At 38.6% G+C, this 18,412-nt stretch overlaps 1 protein-coding gene across 3 annotated transcripts in view; it reads right to left on the bottom strand.

The window, feature by feature from the left end:
- TOPBP1 (DNA topoisomerase II binding protein 1) overlaps window positions 1–18,412 on the bottom strand; it is a 25,510-nt gene extending 7,098 nt beyond the window's left edge. Inside the window, exons 1-22 of one of the 3 annotated variants that reach the window (XR_011004128.1) lie at window positions 18,366–18,412; window positions 17,947–18,034; window positions 17,221–17,355; window positions 16,536–16,679; window positions 15,846–16,027; window positions 15,532–15,725; window positions 14,537–14,716; window positions 13,453–13,622; window positions 12,773–12,936; window positions 11,634–11,881; window positions 11,027–11,346; window positions 10,071–10,243; window positions 8,824–9,035; window positions 7,974–8,263; window positions 6,501–6,672; window positions 5,492–5,612; window positions 4,326–4,449; window positions 3,793–3,945; window positions 3,199–3,307; window positions 2,401–2,593; window positions 1,351–1,577; window positions 143–306 (exon numbers count right to left, since the gene is read on the bottom strand). Coding sequence is in view for 1 of the 3 variants with exons in the window: in XM_068204958.1 (XP_068061059.1) it covers window positions 143–306; window positions 1,351–1,577; window positions 2,401–2,593; window positions 3,199–3,307; window positions 3,793–3,945; window positions 4,326–4,449; window positions 5,492–5,601; window positions 6,499–6,672; window positions 7,974–8,263; window positions 8,824–9,035; window positions 10,071–10,243; window positions 11,027–11,346; window positions 11,634–11,881; window positions 12,773–12,936; window positions 13,453–13,622; window positions 14,537–14,716; window positions 15,532–15,725; window positions 15,846–16,027; window positions 16,536–16,679; window positions 17,221–17,355; window positions 17,947–18,027 (3,747 nt within the window). In the remaining 2 variants the exon portion in view is untranslated. Of the gene's footprint in view, window positions 1–142; window positions 307–1,350; window positions 1,578–2,400; window positions 2,594–3,198; window positions 3,308–3,792; window positions 3,946–4,325; window positions 4,450–5,491; window positions 5,613–6,498; window positions 6,673–7,973; window positions 8,264–8,823; window positions 9,036–10,070; window positions 10,244–11,026; window positions 11,347–11,633; window positions 11,882–12,772; window positions 12,937–13,452; window positions 13,623–14,536; window positions 14,717–15,531; window positions 15,726–15,845; window positions 16,028–16,535; window positions 16,680–17,220; window positions 17,356–17,946; window positions 18,301–18,365 lie in introns of those variants that run through there. The other 2 variants (XR_011004132.1, XM_068204958.1) reach the window with 2 other exon arrangements.

Below are 18,412 nucleotides of genomic sequence, written 5' to 3'. Positions count from 1 at the left end.
GAACTGCACAAAAGTAATCCACCTCAAGGTTTTAAATCCAGATCTCCACATTTTATATTTATCATCAAATCCAAAATTTCTTTAAGTATAACTGCATCTCTCAGAACACTAATCATCATAAATATTTTTCCGTTTGACAAACCTTTTCTTTGGGCTCTGGTGCCACAGGAGGGTTGGCCAGGGGGAATGCAATGCTGGGGGCCTGTGGAGTAGGGATCAAGTTATCCTTAATTGGCGTTTTGGGATCTCTACATATGGGAATCTTCAGACTTTCAGTCACATCTTCATGCCCAGCCTCAGGAACAGCTGTGAAAGTAAAGTGGTGTTGCATGACTTGCCTTTGGCAGAATATAATTATGTATAAAGTAAAAGATATAATAAAAATTAAAAAATCCCCACTTCCCCAGATTGCTGTACACAACATGTACAGTTATATTTCACCTGCCTTTCATAAAGATGCTCTTCTTTATACCACAAACCACCAACAGCAATATTGCAATCATGCCCCTGAATGCCTTGCTTTTAAAAAACACCTGAAAACCTCAAATGATCTGATTTCTTTGGCTAAACTGCACTGATTTGGTTGAAACAACAACCAGCGGAATGGAATTATCTAATTTTCTACAACATTCTCTAGGACAAGGTCAGTTTTCAGGAAGACTGCTGCCACAGAAACTCTGCAAGTAGACTGAGGGAAGGAGTTGGTGACAACAGGGAGAGAGAAATAAAGGATTCTGCTATCTCAGAACAGAAAGAAAGTAAAACAGAAGAAAAAACATCTTGTTTTGGAAGAAAAGGTATGTTGCTTCCTTAGTCCTAGCAACAGACCTTAGATCTTTACCAAATCCTAACCTAAGCACATCCATCAGCAACTTGACACATCTTTTTTTTTTGGGGTCTTTGAGTTAATCTTGTACCCCAAGTTTTCACCTATAAATATTTCCACTACAATGGATAAGATTTTGCTCATGGTATTCCCATTAGAATTCCACTATACTTACCTGAGGGGTTACCTAGAAACCAGCTGTGGTTCAAAAAAACAAAGAAACCAAAACTACTTGGAAAGTTTTTTGAAGTCTTTCAAGTTGGCTTTTTTTGGAGACACAGCAGTCTATTTTTAGACAAGCGCTGTCTTGGTATTTGACCACAAATGAATGGGAAAGCTTCTTTTTAAAAAACAGCAATACATAATGGAGCTCAAAGATGTGAAATTGTATTTCTGGACTTTCAGAAATGCCAACCATGCTCACTTTTTTGTAAGCAGAACTGAAATACTACTGTATTTTAGAAGTCCCAAAGACCAAATGGATGCTGTTACACAGAACAAGGATATTGCATTTGTAATTTTACCTATACCAGCCATCTCTGCATCAGGTACAGATCCTTTGAGGGCAGACTCATCCACGCTCTTATTGGTGTTACTCTGACCTTGCTCAAGGTACTGAGAGGGACTATTAGGCCACTGAAGGTTGCTGACAAGTCTTGCTCTCTCTTCCCTCGCAGTAGGGTCATCCCAAATGATCTGCTCACTCTGGGATGGCTCTGTATTTATATCTGCCAGTGCTTGGCGGGACTGCCTAAGGGAAAAACCGAGACACCTTACAGACTCATTTTACAGAAGATTTCCATTCTAGGAGGCAATGTGTTAATGTTCACATCAACTGCAGCACCCAAGTGGCTTCATTATTAGAAATTATGGCTGGGAAAGGGGAAATTTTCAGTATAGAAGCTATTCTAGCACCCTGGCTTTATGAATCTAAGTGTCAGCATGGCTGAAAATGGGCACCCAAAATGCCAGTAGATATTTTTTATTATGTGCATATTAATAAGTTATTATAAAATCGGCATGCCTTAATCTTTATTAAGCCTACTTATTTGCAAATAGGCACCAAGCTAAATGAATAATTTTGCAAGGGTTCCATTACTGTCTTACTGCATATCAGTACTGATGGAGTTCAAATCCTATTCTCCATTTGGAGAGAAAAGAAAAATAAAAAGAGAAGAAATATTCACAGAGGTGCTTTGCAGTAATGCCTACTACTCCTCAATGCTCTATGTAAGCATTCATACATGCTTTCTTCAAAATCTATAAGAACACTAAGGAATCTGAAGGGAAAGAAAATAAGCCAGTTCAAAACTTGAACATTAAAACAAATCATACTATTCTGGTTTTTATAAAAAGCAAAAGATACCCACTATGGATTAAGACAATATTCTGCCTTTACCTAGCACATCCAGTTAAAGATTCTGAATTGCAGGAGAAGCAACTCCCATAGAACAGGAACAACATCAGTAGAAACAGACAGTACATCTGAAAACCTTGGAGATCTATTCAAATTTCAACGAATGTCTAAATACATGCAAGGACAAAACAAGATACATTTAAATACAAATCCATACCTTAGAGCTTCCAAGACCCTACTGCGGCCATTTCGCACACACCGTGTGCTATCAGGAGTGGCTGGAGAGCCATCAAAGCTGCTCCTTGAAAGGGATCCTCTTTGCCCTTGTGGTTTCACTAGTGATGTGGCAGACATGAGCTCCTGAAGCTGCCTTTGGAAGTTCTCCCTCATTTCTAGTGCTTGGGTTAAAACTTAAGAGAAGAAACAAAACTCATAATATCACAACTCTTATACTGACACAAGTGAAAAGTGAACAACTGCTCACTTTTCAGTGAAAAATGAAATTCCAGTCAACCTCCCTCCTCCACCAGGACAAAGACTATACATTAAAAAGAGGAAAAGTACTTTGGCAAGAATATCAAGGAAAACTACATATACCCTAAGTCACCTATTCTTAGACAAAAGGAGAGATCTCCATTTGGTTCACTTCTGAATCTCCTCATACAATCTAATTTAGATCCACAATAACACATTTAATTACATAATATATACTCCAAAACAAAGGCCTGTTACATTAAGGATGAACTTCAGTGTTTTAAAAACAAAGAATTGGCAATTAAGTATCTTCCAAGGACTGGTCATGATTTTCTTGTGGGCTGTCAAGATCTTCAAAAGAGAGAGGATAACCCTTTGCTGGCATCCAAGCAGCAATAAAAGCTAGCTGTACTTGACCAGTATATTAATATGCTACCTAAAGTTTCCAGATCTTAGCATTCAGCACCTGGAACTGCAAAGGCTCACTCATATTGATAGTTTGACAGTCCATAAATATTCTAAAACAGTGATTTACATTTACCTCCTTTGGATTCACTTGCAACAATTTGTTCTTCCCCTACAGTGACTGCTTCCTTTATTTGATCAGTAGTTACATCATCTTCAGCATCATCTTCATCCACTGGAATAATCTAAAGCCAATGAAGACAAGTAGATGACTCAAATACCTGTTTTTTTTTTTGGTTTTTTCTTTTTAACCATGTCTGACATTTGTATAAATTCTGAAGATCATTAATCTTGCTGTAGAGTAAATCTAACCTTTCTGCTACTGCAATGATGGTAGAACAGTGAACAGTAGCATGGGTGACAACTCCTACTCTGCAGTCTTAATGTCTACTAAAGCTAGTTCACACCTTGAATCTCATTACCTGAAAGAAATTCAAATTTGGAAAGCAAATGCTGAAATGCCTGTGTTTTCCTCCATCACCCTAGAAGATGAATATTACAATTGCAGAAAAACCTTACAGAACATCTGCAATAGCTACTATTAATGACTAGCTAAACCTGATTGAGGACATTGCTGCACTAGTATCAATGTTTTTATTACTAAGTTAATGTAACTATTAACTGAATACAAATCACTTCATGGAACATGCATTCCTATCACATATCATACCTCATTTTCCTCTGTTGGTTTTCCAGTTGAAAGCGGTTTACTGGAGGAGGAGGAGAGCCTGATGTCATGTGCTGCACTGATATCCAAGCTCATTTTGGGATTGTAAGTGTGAGGAAAGAGTGATTCAGGAAGCCGTTTACGTTCTCGGGCACTCTGTAATAACATCAGTTAATAAGAGAAAGATGAGGAACTGATCAAGAGAGAAGAAACTTCATACCTAAATGTAAGAGAAGTACAATAAAAACACTGTCAAAAGAAGTACTTCACACAAGGGGAAAAATGTGGTTGCCATTCTGGGAAAAATGTAGCAGAAGTGTTCAGTGGAAGAGAATTTGTCTTCTCCTTATGGAGTACAATGTAAATGTACATCAGTGAAAAGAGATCACTCAATTTATTAATTTAAAGCAGGATGCAAAACATCAGTCCTTATACATGTTCAGTATAAATACATACAGAAAAGCTCCTGCCATATAACTAGTTTTAAGCCTTCATTTCCCTTTACTTTTAAACAGGGAACAAAACAAGCTTCATACCTCTAAAAGCCAATGTTCTGAAACAATATGTACACCCCGTTCTTTAACAGATTTGTACTCCTTATTGTTATCATTCTGTCCTCCCTTATAGATGAAGTGTGTTACTGTTTCATCAAAGCACCATCTAGAAAAGAGAACAAGATACAACTCGAAGATGGAATTTCTATCAAAAAGTATCATAAATTCAGCTCAAAAATGTTCCTCTTGTTCAAGTTAGTTTTGCCTATTTTGTTATGCCTCAATAAACAATGAGCCCACTTTCTTTGACAGAAAAGACAGCATTCAGTTTCATGATAGCACAACTTCAACGTGTTTTGAAAGCATTCCTGAAGAAAATAAAACTAAATAGGATAAACATATGGAAAACAGGGGTTTTGCTTTATGTTTTGTTTTTATGTAAGTGGAATTTTAAAACAGTTTCTGAAAAGAATGCGTGATCCAGGACAAGAGCTTTTTCTTTTGTTGTCCAAATATTCAACTGCAAGTGAAATACTGATCCTTGAAGCTCAAAATAAACAAAAATGAGGACTGTTACTTTTTGAACTGATAAAAACAAGTATTTTGTATCTAATCCAAGTATCTTCAGCATTTCTAAGGTACTACCAAACATAAGGGTAACCTCCTTTACACCATGAATAATAACACTTATATAAAAGACAGTAACAAAACACATAAATCAGATCTAGTGGAAGCAGAATTCTGTCTTAAATCAGAAATGTTAATTTGTCATTTCTCTTCATGATAACCTATTTTTCCTAAGCTTTTCTGAGAACACTGACTCAGCTGTGTTTAAAGTCTAGAAAATAATTTGTTTTGAGACAGGGAGAAACATACACAAATTCACGTTAGATTCAAGATGTAAAATAAAAAGCTAATATTAAACCATCCAAAAGCTAGATTTCTTCAAACCAAAGGAGAAAAAAAATCTGCAATTCAAGAAGACTTCTGGACAGTCTTTCTGAGATGGATTTACAAAGAACACAGGGACTGGAAATACGGCAGGGAAAAATGGCTTTATTTCAAACTACAAGTGGATGACTTGTAATGTTTAGGATGGTGAAATCTAACATTTAGCTGTAGGAAAAGGCATAAAAGGATGCAAAGACTCAAAGTTATTAGAATTCACATCAGTGCAAAAACTCGGAAGCCACTGTATTGGCTGATACCTGTAGTCTGCTCCAAGAGAGGCTGCTACTGCATTCAGCTCCCTTTGCCTCTTACTAAGTTTTTTACTAACGTATATAACAGCATCAGCTAGAGGCTTGGGCTCTTCTTCCTGGTCAAGCAGCAGGGATAAAAACAGTAAGAGTCATGATTAGAAGGCTTCTGTATCAATAACAAAACTACTTTAATATTTAGAGAAGCATATAGTAAAATATACAGTGACAACAAAGGTAAGGTAAACACACTTCCTCTATGATGCTCCCCTACCCATGCTCAAAACCCAGCACTAGGAATGCCAAGACAAAGACTGAGCTAGTCTCTCTTCTCCTTTCATCACAGGCTGAACACTGAAATTAAGGAATTGTCAAACCTGATGCTACTAAGTATTTCACCGTAGAGAAGTGAGAGAAGTAAGGCTAAGGAGCTACAAAACAAGAAGTAGCAGCCTTCCCTTTCCCTTTCCAGAGGTCATTAGCTTTCTCGCCCCTCCAACAGTAAACAGTGCATTAACATGGCAAGCAATACATAAATCCTCCCTTTCCTCCTACACCTTTTTGTTTTCTCTCACTTTTCTTCTCCTATTAAGCACAGAGGAAGGCAGGAAAAGAAGACACATGCATTAGTAAAGAACTCTGAACTTTAGTCCAAGACAAAATATCTAACCCTGTTCACCTGGAACCTGAAAATTTCTTAAGTGTGGTATCATTTCAATACTACAGAGTCTAAATTGGTACATATTTATATGCCATGTTACTTAGCAACTGCTTAATATTCAAGACAGTAGTGCAGACAGTAGAAAATGATTTTAAAATTCTTTGCCTTCCACAAGGAAATTCCTCTATCTTACATTCCTTTAACTGTCACCGAAGAACACATAATCATATGAATTTGTATTCAAAAAGATGACAAATAACAATTAATAAATGCCTTTGTAACTTAAATCACAAAAGATAAAGCTTTTTCTTAGTTAAACCTATGCTCCAAGAACTAAACCCCTCAAAATTCCTACCACTTCTGGCTGTGCAGCAACCAACTGAGGGCTGGCAGTAAGAGCTGCTGCATGATTTGTGCTGCTTGCGAGTGCCAGTTTCAAGTTTCTGCTGATGACTTCGGAGAGAGGTGTGCTCAGTCTTCTGGTTCTTTGTTCAGAACCTCCAGGAGTTGCCAGAGCTTCCAGAGCATCCTTACAAAAAAAACTGACTTTAATGAACACCTTACAAAATTCTCACTCAAGTGCAAGTTTTACAAATACAGTAGGACTTTGTACTCCTAAACCAGGACAGCAAACTACAGCTACTAAGTGCAACTGTAGAACCACTGCACAAAAGCTGTACAAGGCAAACCCAATCTTAGAGTCTGCAGAAGCAAAACAAGAAGACAACAGTTTATTAATCTCTCTGTTCACTGAGAACACTGAGAGTTCTGATGAACACTGAGTTCATCACTGAGAACTGCCCTCAATGGAAAAGTCAGTGACCAAACCCAGGTACTCCTCCTCAACCAACTACTTTAATGTACTCGCACCTTGCCCCACAAGAGTTGCATGTGAGTATGTGATTCTCTCTGCACCTGCAAAATACCATTTCACACTGTCCTTTTTTATATAAAAAGAGAAAGTTTGGTCTAGAATATCTTGCTTTTGAAAATTATCAGAGCCTTCACTTCATGAAGCAGAACTACCTAAACACCAGATTCTTCTATGTCTGCAACATGTTTTCTCCTATTGTGAGCAGAGGGATAAAAAAAAAATACAGAAAACCCTGCCACAGACAACCCACAAACAACCCCCCAAGAAACCTAATAACTCTGCAGGAATTCAATGCACTGATCTTTAAGTTAAGGCCTTGAAACTTAAAAACTAATCTGAAGCTTTCCAAAGCACACCTGAGTCATTCAGGAGCTCTTCCACTGCAGATACTCCCTAAGTCAGGGGGTTTTTTTTGTTTGGTTTTTTTTTTTTTTTTTTTTTTTTTTTCCTGCATTTTCTAGCCTAATGTGGCCTTCAGAATAAGACAAGGAACCCAAAACCCCAAGCATCTTTCAGCCTGTAATAATAGATTTGTAATTGCTCTACAGCTATTACATTAAAACATGCCATCAAAGTAGTATTTAATCAGAAAATGCAAACACTTGTTTACAAATACATGGAGCAATTCCAAGGTGCCTTGTCACATTTATCACTCTAGATGCAAAGAACACAGACTGGATACTGTCTGAGGTGTAGGACACACAAGCATATGGTGCAATAAGCACAAAGGAGCTTTGCTAAGGACATTACAATACTTACTATTCAAAAAATTTAGTCCACAGGCCATTAACTAAACTATTTAAATAAATGAGCCAGTTTTCCTGGCTTTGTTCAAAAGGGAAAGTCTATATGTGAACAGCAGAAAAATGGGTAAAAGCACAAGTTTCTGTGCTGTTTAAAGTTTATGCACATCAAACAGCACTGGCTACACAGACTAAAAAGTTTGCAAAAATCACCTTTACATCAAAAGAAGGCTTGAAGAACTTGTCTTCAGAAAGAAACTTTGATGGTGTGTCAAGATTTAAAGATGGTTCTTTCTGAAGTGGTCCCTCTTGTGCAACAGGAGTTGTCTTCCCAGTATGATGAGAGATTACAGCTTGGAAAGCTTTACTCTGAAACCTGTTGATATCAAGGGGGGTCACAGGTCCTTTTTTTCGAGCTTCAAGAAGATGAATAGGGTGTTCTAAATCAGGAGATTTAACAGTTGTTGGTGTCTTGCTAAGCTGAGTAATGAAACTCTCCATATCTTTAAAAGAAACAAAGAAAACAAACAAGTAAACTGGTTTTCCATTTGAACACAGACCCCACACACTCTTATTTAAACAGCAACCATGAAGAACTGAAGAGAGGGGCATCAAATCATTGCAGACTAACAAGTCTGAAGTCCTAAGATGGATCTCTCATCAATTCCCATGCAAGCTACAGAACAGCACACATGCCCAAAAGGATGAAGTTGAGACAGTGAGCTTCAATTCCAACTGACTGATAACCACAAGAGCCCATTGCATCCACCAGATTTGCAGCAAACACACAATATCATTTCTGTAATCACAACTCAACAGCATGGTTGCATGTACAACCTGGTCTAATGGAAAGAGTCCCTCTCCATGGCAAGGGGTTGTAACTACATGATCTTTAAGGTCCCTTCAAACTCAAACCAATCTACAATTCTATATTTGGAAAAATATCCTTTAGCTCTAATACTGTGAAGGTGTTAGGAAAGAAAATTTCATCACACCTGCCTTCTTTATTGTAAACAAACAGTAGAATGACACAATAATATCCCCTAGCTTGCTAAAGACCAACCTTCAGCCTCTGCATTTTCAACTAAGAATTTGCTTTCATCTGCCCTCTTTCCTGTCCTTGCAGACTGCAAAAGCCAAGCTACAGTGACTGCTGGCAAATTCCACTTCTTTGCAGCTTCATACTTGGAGCCGTTCGGTTCTCTCACCACAAGATGGGTGCTGGCAAACATTCCTTTTTTCGCATTGGCTTTCCGCACAAAGAATTCTTGGACTCTACAATTAGGTTGATAAAACATTCATTTAGTCGTAAAAAACATTAATCTAGGGCACATTTATACTATTATAAATTGTATTCTCACAACTGAAAAAGAACCAATACAAGTAGATATTTAAGGCAAACCACTTTGCACTTTACAGCCTAACCTGTAGCAAAGAAAAAAAGCCAAAAATACCCCCCCCAAAAAACCAAAAACAACAACCAAAAAATGTCACACAGTAATCTTTCGCTTCTACCAGCATTGAAAACACTATTTCTCACATTCCAGCAATCCTCCAGTAATATCCCATTTTCAAATCATACACTGGGCCTAAGATTCTTCGGCAAGATGAATAGAAAAGGCTTGCTTCCCTTCCGGAGTCAACAAACCTCACTTCCAAATGAACAATGGTTTTCTTTATATTACAGTTTTTCTCTTATCATCAAAGACACAATCTTGCAAAAAGATGCCAGGATTGAGAACTCATCAGCAAAGAATTTAGTTCGAACAGGCTACAAATCACATCAAATGATATTTACTCTAAGCTACGCTATTTTGCCATGTCATGACTAAACATGCTTTTCATAAAGTTTTTCAAAGATTTTGGTGAACTCTAAGCAAATAGAGTATCATTTCTTAGGAGGTGGGGTACTGAATGGGGTTCACCATGCTTATGAGGCTGAGTCAGATAGTACTGAAGTGGTCCTTTCCTAGACAACCAAAAAGCAACTTGGAAAGCTACATCTGAAAACTTGACTTTCATTGATTGGTTCAAGAATAGAATAAAAAGTTGCCGAGATCAGTTACTGAGAAAAAAGAAAATGAGCATATTCTGCTAGAAATTAGACTGTGTGAGTACTGACCATATTTCCTTAAAAGAGAGCAAAATTCAAGACCTATATAATGATGTCTCATTGCTTCAGCACCAGGTTTTGTAAATGAATGGAACTCAAAAGAGCTTTAACTCCAGTATTTGTACAGAAGAAATTAAATGCTAACGGCAGCACATTGGCTCTTGAAGAACAAGGAGAAACTGTGACAGAAGAAGTACCTGGCTCCCAGCAGCTCTGCCAGATAAACAAGAGAGTCTCTCTCTGCACCTATGAACTGGCTAAAAGAAAGAACACAGTCTTCCAGAGGGGTAGCTTCTTCCATTACCAGGACTGGTGTGAAAAGTGGATTGGATTGGAGATCTAAAAGAGCCTGCTGTTCCACACATGTTATCTTCAAGAAGGTGAAAGACAAAAAAATGTCAATCAAGCCAAATAGTAACAAAGCCGACAAGATTTCAGCAACTTTACAACAGCATTTATGGACTCAACAATGAGCAATCATGTTTCCATTATCACACCTGAGACAAATTATTTCCCAATGGATCAGACAAACTTTTATTAGACCATGTCTATTTTGTCAAGGTTGACATACTGAAGCATTATTCAGAACTTTTCAGTTACTAAAGTTCCAACTCTGCAGGTTCCCATAAAACTGGAGGTTTCCAGTTCAGTACATGATCTGAGGGGTCTGTATAGACATACTTCACAGGAAGTTACCTACTACCGAAAGTTACTAACAGCAGGTAGTCTATATCATGGGCCTGCTCTTGCCAAATATGGTTAATATTCTTTGACTTTTAAGCTATAAAGACTTGCTTTTCTGCCACAAATTTAAAAAAGAAGCCATAAAAAGCAAACAAAAATATCATATCATTATTAGTCAACTAGCTCCTTCTACAGTTCGTTTAGACAGAATGCTGTCAGACCTCATATAAGCCTGGGTCATGACAATGCAGTCCTATTTAATGGTCTTGTGGAAAATGAAGTGAAACGGGTAATACGCCCTACAAGATGCAGAGGCTTTAATGAAGGCCTTTGTTTAGCACGCTTCAAATAAAATTAGGCTAATAGCTCATTATCTTTATAGTTAAGCCATTAACAACTCCATTCTAACAAGACAAATTTCTAATAGATACCTGTGTATTTGGGAATTGAAAAAGTGTAACTCCCTTACCAGCCATGTATTTGTGACGACATCACCAACAGTTGCCTTCACGGTGCACCCTAATAAAGGTACCACAGCATAGTCTGCAATGGTTCTGCTTTGCAGTGGCAGAACTTCCCCAGCATTCTCCTTTATAATATCTGCAATACAGGACTCATCCTCCTCACCAAAACCCAGAAGAAGAAATCTCTTCCTGAAAAATAAGCCTCCTTCAGCCAGTGCAGAAGACTCTGCCAAAGACCCATTACAGACAGAAGGTAGATTCTCTCCTTGGGCAGTAAAGTTAGTAACATCACTGAAGGTTCTGGATGTTTGTTTTTCAACGTCATCTGAAAGATTAAAGAAAAATAAAAGAGAACCAAGCATAATATTTCTTTGACAAGAACATCAAAGACAACCCACAACAGCTTAATTATGAAATTACAGGATCATGCTGTTTTCAGCTAGGTTTTAGTTTAAAACTGTTCTATATAGGCCTACTTAAATTTGAATTTTGAAACACAAAGTAGAAGTTAACTTCCTAGATGTGAATGAATATTTAATGAGGAAATTCTGCAAGCTCAATGCTAATTGTGAGCAGTCAAACTTCCTACAGTATGCTGAACCTAGAACATACCTAGTGTAGAATAGTTATTTACATATTGAGAGAGGAAGTCATCTTCAGCAGTTTGCTGGTGCTTCATAATGTTCACAGCACCTTTCTTCAAGAGACTGGTTTTTTTGGGAAGAATTGACTTCATTCCAGGTTGTTCTAAAATTGGATTCTTTAACATCTGGTAGTTTAGAGGGATATAGTGTTCCACTGGACATAGACAACCTTTACTAAATGATTCCAGCAACCACTTTGCTGTCACTATATGAGGCCTATAAAACAAAACGTTATAGGAACAAGTCACAGCAGGTTTCAGACCAAAAAACACAGTATATACACACAAAGCCTGTAACTCTAATCCCTTAATTCTTTCAGTCTGAGAACAGAGCATTTCATAATTATTTTCTATAACAAAAATTGTATCTGCCAAGTTCTTCCTCCTCAATGCACTAATAAATACACATTAACACCTCTTTTCACCAATAAGACTACTTGCTTTTCTCCTCTTTGAGGTCACCCATGGCTACTCAAAGATATTGTACTGAAAAAGCACATGTGGACATACTTATTATTACTAGCTGTAAATCTTTTTCTTTAAATCAAGAATTACTTAATATTTTCAAATCAATATGTGATTCCAAAGAATCATACAATGGTTTGGAAGGAAACTTAAAGATCATCTAGTTCCAACCCCCCCTGCCATGAGCAGGGGACACCTTTGACTAGACTAGGTTGCTCCAACCTGGCCTTGGACACTTAAAGGGATGGGGCACCACAGCTTCTCTGAGCAACCAGAAAAGCCTCACCACCCTCACAGTAAAGAATTTCTTTCTAGTATCTAAACTAAACCTCCCCTCTTTCAGTTTAAGGCTACTCCCCCCTGTCCTGTCTCTATACGTCCTTGCCAAAAGTTTCTCTCCACTTCCCTTGTAGGTTCCCTTCAGGTACTGGAAGGCCACAATTAGGTCACCCCAAATCCTTCTCAAACTAATCCTCTCAGCCTGTTTTGGCAGAAGAGGTGCTCCATCCCTCTCACCACCTTGGTGGCCCTCCTCTGAACTCACTCCAACATTCTGATGCCTTTTCTGTGCTGGGGACCCCAGAAGTGGTGGGAGAAAAAAAACAAGGTGTAACTAGACCTTAAGCAACACAGTTATCACAACCTGTGAGCTGTCTTGTCCAAAAAGTGTTTCAGCTCATCATTATTTTCCCCCACAATGACATGAGTAACATCTTCATTAAGCTGATTAAATCGAACGCCACCACCGCAATTAATAAGCCTTCTCATCTTGTCCAACTTCCTGCCACTGAAGCCAGAGAGATAGATCTACAAAGAGAACAGAGCAACAAATAAAGCCTTAAAAATGTAAAAAAAAAAAAAAAAAAAAAGAATGTTTTGGTATAATTTGTTTCAATTGCTGCAGAACACAGAAAGTAGTGCTGCAGCTTCTGAGAAGCAGCAAAAAAAAGTTAAGCATTTATAAAGATTAATTTAGCTTTGCAAATTAATCTAGCAAAGTTTCAATGTTTACTAATGGAATTAAGCCCTGAAACTGCATAAACAACAACAAAAAAACCCAAATAAACCCACACACTAATTCTTGAACCCGTTCACTCTAATGTTTAAATACAGATGCCTACGAATATAAACCTTTATATTTCTACTACATTTTAATATAATTATACTCGCACAGATATGCAGACACACACACACAAACAAGCACATGGACAGAAAATAAATCTGGTATTTGTTGCTGACCATAGAAAAAGTGCCAGTGCTTCAACATAGTTCCTTTTGCATTGTAAAACCTGAACATTTTAAAGTATACACTGTTAAACATACTCGACACCCATCTAACAAATCTTCAGCGGCTTGAAAAGAACTTATGTCCAAGTTTTCCAGTTCATCAGAAACAGGATCCAGTCTGCTGCTTGTAGCTGAACTACATGCAGTTTCATTAACACCACTCAAATTGATATTGGAAATGTGGCTGACATCCGAAAAGGCGTGATCTTTAAATAAAAAAAAAAAAAAAATTAAAAAGGAGGCATTGGATTTGGCTCGGCTCTCTCCACTGCTTCAATAAAGAAAATACAAACTTGCCACTTACAGTTTTGTGGTGCTATCAGGAAACATTAAATTTGAAGAACTAAAAATACTAGGTAAGTGAAACCTTTGCTAAACCAAGAGGTTTCTTTACACACAGATTGAGCATCATCTTACTAGAAAGAGTGCTGACACAACTTCTATTTATTTCCTAGGTGATGACACTTATGACACAGCAGCCAATGAGACTGGTTTTCAAAGCTGTTATTCCAGTTTTGTGGACATCTAGTAGAAATACTTTTAAAATTAAACAGGACTCTTTATTGTAGAGAAATCATCTCTAATTTAAGAGAAGTCAGCATCAGGTGGATGCACTTTAAAGCTGGCTGTATCTTTTAGGCTACCATGTGCGCTTACAAAATACTTGTAGCTGTCCTCTTATTACCATGGAATAAACAAAAGCAAGTGTATAAAGAAAAATTCAATAGAAAAAGATTAATAAAAACTTGTTCCCCCCCCACCCCTAAGACTGTTGTGAGATTAAACTCATTATAAACACTTGTTTTAAACTTAAATGTATGAACAATTGTGCTTTTGTAGGACTTACAGATATACACCACTGGTTCCCAAGCAGACAATCGTACACCTAATTCAAGTTTACTTTTTTAACAATCATCCACACATTTTAAGTCTATGCATGTTGGAATATTCAACGTGCATAAAAGCACTCTGTATAAGTTTAAGCTGAATCTAGAGCCCAAACTATCAAATGACTATTTATATAAAAAAGCCAGAAATTTACTCATCTCAAAATAGTTCTTCCTCCTTAATACAAACGTTTCCTACATTACTGAAATACATTTTAAAATATCTTACGTACTGGGAGGCTTGCTGGTGTCATTTGTAGGTGTTGATGTACTGGGTGCATTACTCAGTTTTGATCCAGCCTCTACTTTATACATCATCTCATCCTGACAGAAGCCTTTCTTGATGCTATCAGAAAACCACTGCACAGACACACAGTGCACATTCCACTTTTTGGCACATTCATACTTCTGACCTTTGAGATGAAACCAAAATTAAAAAAAAATAGTCACAATCATTAAAAGATTAAAGCATCAAACAGTGATTGCTGAAAGATGGCTGGACATTAAGAAAATTTAGAAATTCAAATAATTGATTTTAATGGACAAATTGTGTTATACTAGACTGTTGATAAGCTAATTATGCTGCAATTAAAGTTAGAGAAAAAAAAATCTCATGGATGGCTAACCCATGGTATGACAAGGCATTAAAGAAACAAAAAAGGTAAAAAAGGCTTTAAAACTTTCAAGCACACAAAAGAAAAGGGAAAAAGTCCCAGCATATTTCACTGTCAGCAAAAAGAGGGAAGTCAAGGCAAAAAAGAAGACCCTTCCTTTCTTCTCACAATAAGACTAAAATCCTTTCAATCTTCCCAAGAGAAAGGAAAAGGAGCTTTCATTTTACCTTAGTAGGGAATTTGGAAGGCACAAAGAATAATCAGTTAAAAACATCAGGCCACAATCCAATTTCAATCACAGTATAAATAAAGTCATATCCTGCTCTCCCCAAAAAAGTTTTTCTTTGCTTTATTCCCTCTAGGATTCTCCCTTTTCCTTTCTTTAAATGCCTCTATATCTCTGTAGTTTTTTCCTCTTTTGTTCTCTTTCTCATGTCTTTACACCAAAGCAAAGGTGCCCTGTGTTACTCTTTCCATCAACAGTGACTCCCTAGAGAGAAGCAGTAAGAGCAACACTGAAGCCGACACAGAGGCAGTTCAAGCTCCTGTGTTTACACACCTTCACACTACTTCAACTCCAGAAGGGAAAACAGCATTTCTTCTGTCAGTTTTACCTTTTGGCTCTTGAACTATGAGGTGAGTGCATTCATTCATCTTGAGCTGCCCCGTGTACTGCCCACCGTGCTCAGCAGTGAGGCGCTGCACTTCTTTCCTGTCAGAGCTGCTTAAGCCAGTGACACAAATTGTGCAGCCGAGGAACACAGGACAGGCATAGTCTTCCATGTTAACATCAGTGTACCGCATAATGCTACAGGAATGAAAGAGAGAAAGCAGGCATTTTGCAAGTAAAATCAACAATGAAAAGAAATTAGTCTGTACATAAGAATTACTATTACCCAAAACAAAATCAGTTTTGTTTTTTTCATACCCTTGCTGAGATTTATCCCACAATGTCTTAACCCAAGAGGGAAGCAAAATAGGTTTCTTCAGGGAAGCAGCTACCAAGTATTTCTTGCTGCCAACTTCTCCAGCTATAAGATGAGTTACTGACACATTGAGATCTCTGTATACACATCCACCCATCATTTGCACATATTTATGAACTTCTTCCTAGATGGGGAAAAAAATAGAGAAAATAATCAGGGGAAATAAGAACCTATGTGGCAGTCATGTCCACCTTGCACCAAAAACATGGATTTCAATTGTCCATGATTTCCCCCAAAAACTGTTCAAAAAAATACTAACTAGATACATATGAAAGTTATAAAAATGTAACTGTAATTTCCATTTTATTTGCACTTATGATAAGCTGAACATAATATATATCCTAAATAAAAACATGACATTTATGGTCTATGAGCAAAATTTTGCAGATGGTTGCCATTTTAGGTAGTATTAGAAAAAAGGTATCAGAATAAATATAAAGTAAACATATATAAACACATTTGAGGTGTATTAATATACGAATAAACTACACACAGTCTACAAGCTACAGAAGACTTGATGGATCTAGACACAGGCACAATGAGACACATATGCTCTGACTGCTGCCTTACTAATGAACACTGCAAATATCAATGATAACCAGCTGAACAATCCATCCTTGGGAAGGCCTTACCCTCACATCTTTCTCCAGGCTGGTACAGGACACTGTGACATCGGCCATGGTCATATTGTACACGGGATACTCGGCTCTCGGGACACACCGCTGTGACTGCATGCAGTACAGAACTACCTGTGGTCCAACAATCCTACAGCCAAGCTGCAACAAAATAACAGGAAAAGCACTAAGAAAATAAGCAGAGGGTACACTGGCATCAGGAAAGCTATCTTTGTTCCCGAATTCTGAAGAAGGCAGGGTTCTTGGTCTGTCCTCCGCCTTCTCCTCTAGCACCTCCAGGTAGCTGACAGTTTCAGTTTCAGTTCCAGATTTTCTGTACAATCCTTGTAGATCTTCTAGCCTCAGTAAAAGCAGCTAATGCTATGGCTATGGCCAAAGAATTCCAGCTAGCCTATCTTTGTCCACTAGACAATTCCTTGCAGATCAAACCAAATCATGTTTATCAGGAGATAAACAGAGTCCCAGCTCAGGGACTCCAGCAGAATCAGAACCAACCATACCGTTTACTTTTCCAAACGTTTAAAAATAATCATTGTGCTTTGCTTCATCCTGTATCCTAAACACAGGATGAAGCTCACACTGCTACACTCAGTGCAGGAGAGAACATGCAGGATTAAGTATGGACATAAGTGCTTCTAAAAAGGAAAGAATAGAGTTCAAAGTAAGTTCCTGGGTGACATACCTTTTTGAGATGACTGAAACCCACGCCACTGAAAGGATCACAAATGTAAAGTGATTTATCATTTTCTTTTATATTGAGTACTGTTTCTTCTTCAAGGATCTGGAGATGTTCTTCTGACTTGAATTCTTTTATAGACTACAGGTAAAAGATGCGTACAATACCGTTTTTTTAATTAGCGAATAATAAATAAAGAAGCAATCCTGCGCAAACTATACAAGTGCACGTCCTTGAAACAGCTCACAACAAAGCTACCATGCAAACAGGTATTGGCAGAAGAAAGGGCTAAAACACCTCAGGGGTGTCCCCCTCATTCACTTGAGTCTTCACAATATTCTGACTGAAATATTTGGCACAGAAGCCTTCAGGATCTGATCCTGCCATATGGCGCCTTTGGCTCCCACTAACCTCCCAAGGTGTAAAACAATGCAGAGTGTCCTTCCAAAGTTTGTGCTTAGATGAGAGACCACCATCCAGGCCTTCCAGGCTACATGTCCCTTCCCTACATGTCACCAAGTTTTGAAATTGAAGCTATTTCATGAGGCTCTCCAACAAAACTGCTCTTGTTCAACAAGCTTTATTACACACTAGGCACCCCTGCTATAGAAACAGCTTTATTTCCAGGCGTACAGATATAAGTTAGCTTATTGTATGGCACATGCAGCAAACTCCGACACAGAAATCACATGCCAGTTCCCCAAGTTCACCCAGGTCACCAAGCCCACTTACCTCAAGAGCTTTAGAAAAATACTCCGAGCTCCCGGAAGACTTTATGAACTTCACAAAAAACGGGTCCTTACTACTTCTCATCCTTCAACTAAGAAGCAAAACCCAGTGAGCGCCCTGACATTCCCGCCGCAGCCCGGAAACCCTCTCGCCCCCGTCCCTGTCCCCGCCGGGCCACGGGCCCAGCACACGCTGCCCGGCCTCGGCGGCACCGACTTCAAACGGGCACGGAGGGGCGGGGACTGGCCGCTCCCTAACCGAGAAGCCCCTTCCCCAACGGAAGGCCCCCTCCCCACCGGGAGGCCCGCTCCCCACGGGGCCCGAGGCCCGCAGGGAAGGGTCCCTGCTGGGCAGCGGGCGCCCGGCGCTCCCGGCCCCGACGAACCCGGCCCCGCCGCAGCCGCGCCGGCCCAGCCCCTCACCCGCGCGGGAAAGCGGCGCTGCCGGCACTGCGCAGGCGCGGGCGGGG

Source organism: Anomalospiza imberbis, chromosome 1, assembly GCF_031753505.1.
Source record: "Anomalospiza imberbis isolate Cuckoo-Finch-1a 21T00152 chromosome 1, ASM3175350v1, whole genome shotgun sequence".
Lineage (NCBI taxonomy): Eukaryota > Metazoa > Chordata > Aves > Passeriformes > Viduidae > Anomalospiza > Anomalospiza imberbis.
The sequence above is the reverse complement of the archived record's forward strand: the minus strand, read 5'-3'. Positions and strand labels throughout refer to the sequence as shown.